The sequence below is a fragment of the Lupinus angustifolius genome, chromosome LG06 (genome assembly GCF_001865875.1).
Source record: "Lupinus angustifolius cultivar Tanjil chromosome LG06, LupAngTanjil_v1.0, whole genome shotgun sequence".
Lineage (NCBI taxonomy): Eukaryota > Viridiplantae > Streptophyta > Magnoliopsida > Fabales > Fabaceae > Lupinus > Lupinus angustifolius.
Window position 1 is genome coordinate 6,957,747 of NC_032014.1, and position 10,348 is coordinate 6,968,094.

Here is a 10,348-nt window from a genome sequence, read left to right on the forward strand (position 1 = left end):
GTCGTCAACAGATGCCTAGAAACTTATCTTAGATGTTTTGTGGGTCCCAAACCAAAACAATGGTTGCAGTGGTTATCTTGGGTAGAATATTGGTTTAATACCAATTATAATGCCTCTATTGGCTTAGCATGAGCCCATTCAAAGCTCTTTATGGTCGAGACCCCCCTACATTGATAAAAGGATGCTCGTACACTTCTAAGATTGAGGAAGTGAATCAGCTTTTGATTCAAAGAGATGCTATACTGACCGAATTGTACCAAAACCTTATGAAGGCTCAGAATCAAATTGCACCAGAACCTTATGAAGGCTCAGAATCGGATGACAGTGCAAGCTAATAAACATCGAAGGGAGGTCCAGTTTGAGGAGGGGGATTGGGTTTACTTGAAGATTCAACCGTACAAACTCAAATCTTTGGCTTCCAGGTCTTGTGCAAAGCTTTCACCCAGATTTTATGGTCCCTATCAAATAGACAGTCGAGTGGGTTTGGTGGCTTACAAATTAGTTCTACCGCCTCACTCCAAAATTCATCCAGTGTTCCATGTATCATTATTGAAGAAGGCTTTGAAGCCAAATCAACAGCCTCAGCCCCTACCACCTCTATTGACGGAGGAATTAGAGTTGCAAGTCCAACCGCTGGAGGTGTTGCAGTGGAAGAAAATCAGCTGGGTGTTATTGAGGTTTTAGTTCAATGGGATTCTCTACCATCTTGTGAAAACTCATGGGAATTGGCAGCCAAGATACAATAGAGTTTTCCCACTTTTCCCCTTGAGGACAAGGTGGTTCTCTTAGGGGGGGAGTATTGATAGGAGTACACTCCTTAATGTGCCTAAGCCTATTATTAAGCATGTGTATTGTAGGAGAAAGAAAAATAACTATTTAGGAGTTATTAGGACAACAGTGTAGAATGAATAAATAGAGGTTTACACACCTCTTGTTGAGGGGGGAAATAATAAGAATAAGAATAACTATATTGAGGTTTTAGTTCAATGGGATTCTCTACCATCTTGTGAAAACTCATGGGAATTGGCAGCCAAGATACAAGAGAGTTTTCCCACTTTTCCCCTTGAGGACAAGGTGGTTCTCTTAGGGGGGGAGTATTGATAGGAGTACACTCCTTAATGTGCCTAAGCCTATTATTAAGCATGTGTATTCTAGGAGAAAGAAAAATAACTAATTAGGAGTTATTAGGACAGCAGTTTAGAATGAATAAATAGAGGTTTACACACCTCTTGTTAAGGGGGAAAATAATAAGAATAGGAATAACTGACTCATGGGGAGTTCAGTTTTGGTTTCAACTGGTTTGGGAGGGAAATCAGTGTAGTACTTTTCTGTATTTCTTGTAATACTTTCTGCATTCAATAAAATATTGCCAACCTAGAATCAATCTGATTCCTTGTTGGGAATTTCTATACTGTTTATCTACTTACAAATTCTGAAATAATACCAGTTCTAACACTTATTTAGGAATAGATACTGTAAAAATCTTTTGTACAGAAGTGATTAATTATATTTCCAGAACATTTCCCAAAATGCCACAATTACTAGTACATAAAATGTTTTTTTGGAGGGGCGGAAGGAAGGAGAAGAATATATATAGGAATGTTTATATATATAGCTTATTAAGGAATTTATATATATATAAACTTGCCTATGCATGTTTGGTGCTATGCATAGCTGGTTCTAAACTACGAAATCACAGGGAATTGGCACATTAAAAATGATGCTAGATGTAATGTGTAAACAGTAGACAACCATTCCTTGACATGAATGTATTACCAAAAGCTAAGAGCCCATCCAGAAAATAGCTGAAGCACAACTTTCTTACAAAGTCATTTCGGTAGGCCGAGAGAGGTTCACGGGTAACCAATAGTGTTCCTCCTCCTCACTCTACCCTCTTTTTTTACATAAGATTCACTTTCAGGTTCTTTTTATTAAGATTTGCATATAACATTGTATCCAGTGTCACTATATGGCACCCATTTATTTTTCAAGGAATTTTAACCTAATCTTGGAGAAGTTAGTCAACATATTTTCAGGAAGAGGTGCAAGAAGAGGAAAACAAAGTTTGAAGGAGTGGGCAGGGTAACAAGTGAGGATAAAATATGTTCAGGAGGCAACAGAGCACAGCAAAAGCATCACCTTGGTACTGCTAAAGTACGGCAAAGGCAAGAAGTAAAAAAAACTAAGCAATCCATTCTTTTAAAGAAGCAGCCTAACAACGACTTATCAATTAACATTGATCACTCCCATGCAAAAAAGAAAAATAATAACATAACATGTAATATAGAATCTTCAGCACCTTTAACTTTGGTGCCAAGAGGAAGAAGTCACTCATTATGAAGTCAATTTGATCATCCACCTCATATATAGCAGCATTATGTCTAGCGTAATCAATCTTCAGTGGATCAATATCAATTGCAATTACATGTTTGCACCTGTAATGTCAAATAATTCATTTCCAAGTACGAGGATCAGTGTTCATTTTCGAAGAAGAAAATTCTCAGAGGAAGACATAGTAAAACATTATACCTATATAGTGGAAAATATAATCTGGATACTCTTATAGTGGAACTACACTAAGGATACAGCGTGAATCATTTGAATCGATAAAGCAAGATGCTTTGTTATCTCTTTATCCTATTGTAGTTTCCCATCGTATGAAATGAATATTGGTAATTGCTAGAGTATATACAAAGTAGCTTAATTGTCTCTTTATAAATTAAAGGCAGGGAGAAGGATAGGAATATATAATAGTATTGTTCATTGAAGGCCTTTGCTCACTCCAACAGCATTTATAATCACACTTTCTGTACATGTATTTTAAGTTTCTCCCTTACTCTGAATATTAATGCTATTCAAGTTACTAAAAAGTATATTAACCCTTACTAAAAATTTGTCCTTCCATGAGTTTGATGAATGCAATACATCAAGGAAGCACGGTCCATCAAATTCACAGAAAAGTAAAATGAACTTCTTGGCTACCAACAAGTGACCAATTAGCACCCACTACTCACCATTGTGCAAATTGAATAGCATTCCCACCAACGCCAGTGAAACAGTCAATTATAGTGCCACTAGCACAACGTTCTGCTTGATACCGAGCAATAGTCTCTGGAGTGACAGAAAACCATCCTTCCTCATCCATTTTTACACCATCATCAAATCTAGAGAACAAAATATACCTCTGCCACCAATATTTTTCAATTGTAGCAGGATACTCTTCAGGCATTTCTTAAAGTAGGAGACATGCAAAATGCAAAAAAAAAATGGTTTATTACAAGGATAAATTGGTAGTAGCTGTCAGCTTTCAACAGCGCATTGCCACTACAGATGAAAATGCATATCCGGCATTAATATCACATGAGACATTGGGAAGTTAGTACTTATCAATCATGCAACCATCTATGCATTATTCTAGATATTTGACTCCTAGAACAACAAAGCAATCATCTAAGAATCTATCAAGTATTAAATGTATTTGGCTCATAGTAGAACAGCATTGCTATGAATTTGTAGCAGTTAGCCAAGAGAAGATGTAGTAGAATAACAACCACATCAAAGAAGCCAGATAAATGATAGAAGCAGTTGTTAACAACAAAATGTTTGACACTGACCTTTAGTTTCATCGTAGAGTTTTTTCTGCCTTTGCCTTCTTTTCACTTTCTTTTCTTGCTTTGACATGACAGGGTTGGACTCTGTTTCCAATCCAGACACATCAATATTCATGTTTTCCGAGTGTGCATTATTATCATCAGATGTTGCTTGGATGCATCTTTCCTTATAGCTGCAAATGCTATCAATGTTACAAGAGCAAGTACAATATAAAATTCAAAAGTCAAGTTGAAACACAAATTTTGAGATTATTTTTCACACTAGACATATCAGCCATTAGTGGGTTTTAGAATTCTTAATATATGAGAAGGAGAGTAAGCAGCAAGAAAATGAAGAGGGGATAGAGGAGATTAGAAAACTGTAATGGTCATCCTCAACTTAACCGGTTAAGGTTTCGGTACATGGAATTGTCTCTACAGCTTCAGTAACACTGTAGAGTCCCATCTAACGAACTGGCTTACTGCTTGTGACAGATTTAATGGCATGTCATAATGCTTACAGCTAAGATAATACTATCATACTCTAATAGCGGGCCCCTAGTTAGCAGCTTAAGCATTTGGAAGATTTGGAGCCTCTTTAACCCAGGAATAGTGGTTTAATTCTTGCTGCCATCCTAATCTTCCAACAAAATATAAAGAATAAGAAAAACAATTATAAGCCACTTTGAGTGAGCCTGTGCTACTTTGTTCAAGCTTATATATTGTTTGTAACAGTGAAAGGTTTTATCAGCTTTGCCATTTATATAGTTGTTTAGGAAAAGCTAGTATGGTTAGGTATATTTAGAAGACAGAGAGTATATGGATCAGCGCATTGTTATTGGCAAACTATACACCTTGTCAAGACTAATCAACTTTAGTTTAATGTTCCCGTGAGTAAGTTTTTTTTATACACATAAAAGTTTTACTAAATGATTTACGGAAAAGCATTTATTCATTTCTGCTTGAATTAAACTATGAAGATAAAATACCTAATGGTATGCTCGGTGGTATTTGATATTGAACAGCATGAAATTCCATCATTGCAACTACTTCTATCAAGATACTCTTCTGAATGGTCAAGTGATTGGTCTTTGCTATGTCTAGTTATATCAGAGACCATATTGCCAACAGCAACTCCAATCCCAGCTGAAGCCTCATCATATTGCATTCCTTCTAAGTTCTCTTCAATCAAGGTTTCCTCAGGTAGTTTAGTGTTATTTTCTGTTTCACAATCCTCTGCTGCCTTTAGATGTTCACTATCATCTGATTCAATACATCCACCAACTGCGAGATGTTCCATCCCTGGGGGTGGGTTCCATGTAGAAGTGTTTGTTTTAACATTATAGAAGTAACTTCTCATATAGAATGTATCCCAGAACACCGTCCAATCTCTGAGTTCACCACAATTATTTGACGCATCAATTCTGTCACATCTGATCCCTTCTGAACTCATGGGAATAGACTCTGACTCATTAGCCTGTGGCTGCCAAGTAGCAGCACTATCATCATTGCAAATAGTCTCACATCCTGTATCTTTGCTAGCAACTTCCAAAAATTCCAAGCTTTCACCATATTCAACTCTGCTATAGTCGACACCAGCACCTGCCAAATGGCTTCCCGCAGAAATTACAGTCTCTGAAGTTGGTGAAATGCTCAAATCAACGCAAACATTGCTGACTAAAACATCATCGCGCTGGACATTGTTAGTTGTTGCATCATTTATATCATCATTATTTTTCTCCATGGAGACACCATTAGCAACCCCACTAAAGCATGCTAAATTATCTCCTTCGCCAAAGACACATTGGGTCATATCAACCTCCATTGCACCATCACAGTTAGATAATTCGCTTTGGCCCAACGTTGATATACAAGATAAAGAACTGTTTGTTTTATCATGAAATTCAGCAGATACAATCTCCTCCACACTCATTTTGTACAGAGCTTCATCCACGTGATTGTGACATGTACGTGGAATCTTTGAACGTGTACCCCTCCTTTTTCCCTTTACTGGTCCACTTTTCTATGACAAGATAGACCAAAAATATAATTAAGAAAACTTTTGAAAGCAATAATATAATGGTACATATAGGGCAGAACAAGAATGATAAATGAGAATAAGTGATGATTTTCTCATTGAAAAAATATAGACAAAATTTGTTATAATGAAATTATAGGTATTGTATAAGAACAGTTCGGATTGCCACTGTATCAATAGCACCTATTATTGAATTGAAAGCATAGGCAAATGACCAACTATATGTCTTTCCAAACTCAAAACTGTACCTTTATTATCTTTTATAAATTAAATTCTGGACATCACTGTTTCTTATTCGGAACTGGGGCTAGTAATGAGCCAAACCAATTTGCAAGCTAGCCACGGTTCAGTTCACTAACAACTCTATAAGGTTCACAGGCTAATGAGCTAAGCTTTAACTTTCACAAGTCCGACTTTTTAGCTCATGAGCTGGCTTAACATGTGTCGCTACCTCACTTTCGTGGGTGTTTACAACATGTATGTGTATTTGGTTTCATTTTTAGTATGGCTAAAGTCTCTTTTCAATAAAAAAAGTAAAAAATGATGAACTAAAAATTCAAGCATGGAACATAGCCAAACATGTTTAGCCTAAAAGGTTAGATTTTACAGAATTTGAGCTTCGTTCATTGAGCTAATTTAATGAGCTCGAACTAGAAAATCAATTCCTTTGGAAAATAGAAAGTAGTTGCAACTTGTAAGCCTACCTCCTTAGTTGTTTGAAAAGAAAGGGGGAGCCCCAATTCGTTCATCTGTCTGGTAAGCTCCAAGTCCACTGGCAGAATAAGGTCATGAAAATCTGCAAGATACACGGGGGAAATATAAAACAAAAAAAAGAATAATGATTAAATAAATTATCATCAGGTGCTATTATTTGGAATGAAAAAAACACATAGCATTCAAATTAATAAGAAACAGAACAAACACGGGGAATGAAAAAGCACTTGCCAGGAATAACCTCGTTTGAATTGGCATTATCGTTTTCATTTTCATTGTCATCAGCCGCAGCCAATTTCTAAAATATATCGGATATCAAATACAATAATTATAAATATTCAGTCACAAGCACAAGTGAAGATAATAAAACTTCGGATAAAAATCTTACAGAGTGTTCTGCTGATATTGAAACAAGGGGGCCATCATCCCTGCCAAAACAAAGTAACAAAAGAGATGATATCAGTGAATGTAAGGCAGTGTTTGGGGACATAGACAACACGCTTGTTACACTCTCTAGTTAACATCTAAACCTGCACTAGTTTACAATCCTAGGTCACAAAAACAAGTTAACTTGTACTTAAGCTCTTTTCAGTACACTAAGCTGTAATAAAATTGGTGAACTCTCAAATTAACCAGAGTCTATATTGGTAGATTGATTTGGCCTCGAAATGTAAATAATTGGAACAATGGTGTTAGATACTTAGGTCTCTTTGAGAGTTGAGTCCAGAGTCATCTCACAACTATATTTTATGAGTTCTGAGCCCTTCTCTTATAATCCTTTTCCCTCCAAAACCAAACTCACAAGTCGCAAGCGTACCCTTTCCTGAATTATTTTGTTGTTGTAAATAAATAAAACCTAGTTTTGTATTAAGATAGAGTGAGGGGTGAGTGACTGACCAGAGAAAGACTTGGGTGACCTTGAACCCGGAACCGAGGGATTCGATTGCAGCGCCTTCATAGTCAGTATCGGCGATTACCATTTTTTGGTACAGACAAGTTGAATACGGTCAGAATGCTCAACTCAACTGTGATTTCTTCTTATGTTTTACTTTTACCCCTTTTGTATTTTTTTAGATACATGTTTTTTTATTTATGATAAACCTAGTACTATGTGGATAAATAAAAGCATTTAGTTAAATCCTTCTAGAATAAGTTGTAGACATTTTTTTTGGGTTATGTTGTAGACATTTTTTTTGGGTTAATATATCCGATTACGCGATTATTTTTTGGTACGTTATTGTATTTTATCAGAAGAATTAATTACTTTTTTTAAGAGTTATATTTGTTAAAAATGTATTAATTACCGGTTATTTTATGCATTTGTTAAGAATGTATTAATTACCCGTTATTTTATATATTTGTTAAGAATGTATTAATTACTCGTTATTTTATGCATTTGGTAGGGGTGGCAATATGGGCTTGGCCCGACAGGCCAGCTCGTTCGGATAGTTATTTTTAGCAGGTTGGGCTGAGGATTTTAGCCCAAAAACTCATATTCAGCCCGTTTTTTAGACAGACCAAGTAGGGCCGGCTGGCCGGGCTGGCCCGGCGGGCCATTGTTAAAAAATAAAAAAAAACTAAAGTGTGTGACACTGTGCTTTGCGTGAGCGTGGCAACTGGCATTGTGCAAAAACCACAAACAATTAAACTACTTCTCTCTTAGCATAAACCACAAACCACTTCACATTACACACTTGCATTGTGCAAAAAGCCATAAACCAGTAAACTACAAATCCATTTTCTACTTTCCAGCTCTCTTAGCATACTGATCTCAAGATCTCTTAGCATCATTTTTCAGCTCACTGTTCAAGTTCTATTTTATGTTAAAATTGTTCTTTTGATCTCCATTTCTTATTCCATTAACACCCTAATTCCATTATCTCACGATGTTTCTGTGTTAAAGCTATTTTGTTTGACATCTACTTCTTTATATAATATACTTTTGTTTTACTAAAACTTGCACACTAACTGTTTGTTAAAATTCCTAAGAGCATATGTGAGAATGAGTTTGGTTTTAGAGAGGATGTAATGATCCATTAGTACAATGATACTGATTTTTTGCAACATATACAGTGACATATGGAGATTTTGAAGGGAATATAACTACTTCAATAAAACGAATTTGGAAATAGTTAAGGGCATGTGTCGTACTGAAATCCATGCTCAAAGAATCTACCATGCAGATTTAGATCAATTGTCTAGTAAAGTATGTTATGCACCCAATGTCTTTTAGCCAGTTGAATAGAGAAAGAGCAGATTCTGGGTACCATCATGTTGCTTTCATCCTACGAAAAATCATAGTGTCAAGTGTCAAAAAAAAGAACAAACAATATTATATTTAATATCACTCTCCATTGTGTGAATCAAAATATATATGAATTATGAATCTAAATTGTATGTTTTGTAGCCTATTAATATTCACATAATGCTAACTTTATTTTGTATGTTTTGTAGTTATTTTGGACAACAATTAATATGGAAGGTCATAATTCAAATCCTATTAATATTGATAATGAGATGGAAGACGTTGAAGATGATATTCAAGAATCTCAATCGGTTGAATTGGGTAAGAGTAACAAACGGTCTAAATCTCTAACTTCTGATGTATGGAAATCTTTCACCAAGATAGGAGTTGGAGATGACGGGATTGAGAGGGCTAAATGCAATGGTTGCAAAACCATATATAGATGTGGGATTAGTGATGGTAAAGACTATGGTACATCACATTTACGTCGTCATAGAGGAAGATGTACCAAAATAAGACATGATGATATTGGTCAAATAGTTATGGATAAGGAAGGAAAATTGATGTCTCGAAAGATTGATCAAATGGTGGTACGTGATATGTTAGCTTATGCAATTATTGAATATGATTTACCTTTTAAATTTGCCGAGTTTAAGAAGATTAGATGCTTAATTAACTACTTGAATCCAGATTCTATTCCTGTTTCGAGAAATACGGTTAAGGCTGATGTCATGAGAATCTATATGATAGAAAAAGACAAGCTTCAAAAAGAGATGTCTAGCATTCCTACTAGGATATCTATAACTTCTGATTTATGGACAACTTGTACAACTGAGGGGTATATTTGTTTGACTGCTCATTATGTTGATTCAAATTGGAAGCTAAGAAGTAAAATTATCAACTTTTGTCACATGCCTTCCCCTCATATTGGATCTAAATTTTCTAATAAGATACTTGAATTTTTGAATGAATGGGGTATAGACAAAAAAGATTTTTTCTCTAACTTTAGATAATGATTCCTCCAATGATGTCATGCAAGAGCAATTGAAAAATAAGCTTATTGTGGAAAACCCATTGTTATGTGATGGACAATTCTTTCATGTATGTTGTTCTGACACATATTGAATCTAATTGTTTAAAAGGAGTTGAAGGTAGCTAGTGATACCTTGTATAATGCTCAAATTTAAGGTATGCATTGAGAAGATAGGTGGTGTTGATGCTTCTGTTGACTTGTGTTTAGATGTTCCTACAAGGTGGAACTCTACTTATTTGATGCTTGAATCTGCTATTAAATATAAGCATGTATTTGAAAAACTCCACATGTCTGATGATAATTACAGATTTTCCCCTTCGGTAAAAGAGTGGAAAAGAGCAGAAAAAATCCATGTGTTTTTGTTGCCTTTCTATCGTACCACAAACTTGATTTCGGGTATACCTTATCCTACTTCCAACTTGTATTTTATGCAAGTTTGGAAAATTCAATGTGTACTCCTTGATACTTTAAGAGATGAAGATGAAGTTTTGAGGAGCATGGCTAATAGGATGGTTAAGAAGTTTGAGAAATATTTGGATGAATACAATGTTGTACTTGCAATGGGAGCAATTCTTGACCCAATATTGTAATACAAGTGCTCCTACTTCTATGCAAACTCTTACTTCTGATGCTCCTCAAAAGAAGGCTAAAGTTCAAGACTTAGACTATATGTTTGATATAAGTATTTTATACTTTTATGAATTAATGGTTTAATTATATTTCTTATT

General features: G+C 35.3%; 3 protein-coding genes across 5 annotated transcripts in view; 2 read left to right on the forward strand and 1 right to left on the reverse strand.

Moving 5' to 3' along the window:
• LOC109349393 overlaps positions 1 to 6,910 on the forward strand; it is a 25,495-nt gene extending 18,585 nt beyond the window's left edge. Inside the window, exon 6 of the mRNA XM_019590176.1 lies at positions 6,868 to 6,910. The gene's annotated coding sequence lies outside the window, so the exon portion shown is untranslated. The remainder of the gene's footprint in view (positions 1 to 6,867) is intronic.
• LOC109349391 (trimethylguanosine synthase-like) overlaps positions 1 to 7,421 on the reverse strand; it is a 12,413-nt gene extending 4,992 nt beyond the window's left edge. The window contains exons 1-8 of one of the 3 annotated variants that reach the window (XM_019590163.1): positions 7,240 to 7,421; positions 6,731 to 6,770; positions 6,574 to 6,640; positions 6,333 to 6,424; positions 4,580 to 5,613; positions 3,615 to 3,793; positions 3,015 to 3,231; positions 2,300 to 2,435 (exon numbers count right to left, since the gene is read on the reverse strand). In XM_019590163.1, the coding sequence (XP_019445708.1) occupies positions 2,300 to 2,435; positions 3,015 to 3,231; positions 3,615 to 3,793; positions 4,580 to 5,613; positions 6,333 to 6,424; positions 6,574 to 6,640; positions 6,731 to 6,770; positions 7,240 to 7,322 (1,848 nt within the window). In that variant the 5' untranslated portion in view covers positions 7,323 to 7,421. Of the gene's footprint in view, positions 1 to 2,299; positions 2,436 to 3,014; positions 3,232 to 3,614; positions 3,794 to 4,579; positions 5,614 to 6,332; positions 6,426 to 6,573; positions 6,641 to 6,730; positions 6,771 to 7,239 lie in introns of those variants that run through there. The other 2 variants (XM_019590164.1, XM_019590166.1) reach the window with 2 other exon arrangements.
• Positions 8,860 to 10,210, forward strand: LOC109350413 (zinc finger BED domain-containing protein RICESLEEPER 1-like). Its single transcript, XM_019591652.1, has 3 exons — positions 8,860 to 9,475; positions 9,597 to 9,688; positions 9,776 to 10,210. The coding sequence occupies exons 1-3, from the start codon at positions 8,860 to 8,862 to the stop codon at positions 10,208 to 10,210; spliced, it is 1,143 nt and encodes a 380-aa protein (XP_019447197.1).

Excerpts from the sequence above, each read along its gene's own strand:
- LOC109350413 (XM_019591652.1), top strand. The coding sequence starts at position 8,860 with ATGGAAGACGTTGAAGATGATATTCAAGAATCTCAATCGGTTGAATTG. Across the intron at positions 9,476-9,596 it reads TTCAAATTGGAAGCTAAGAA|ATAATGATTCCTCCAATGAT; the intron begins GTAAAATTATCA and ends CTCTAACTTTAG. Across the intron at positions 9,689-9,775 it reads GTGATGGACAATTCTTTCAT|GTATGCATTGAGAAGATAGG; the intron begins GTATGTTGTTCT and ends CTCAAATTTAAG.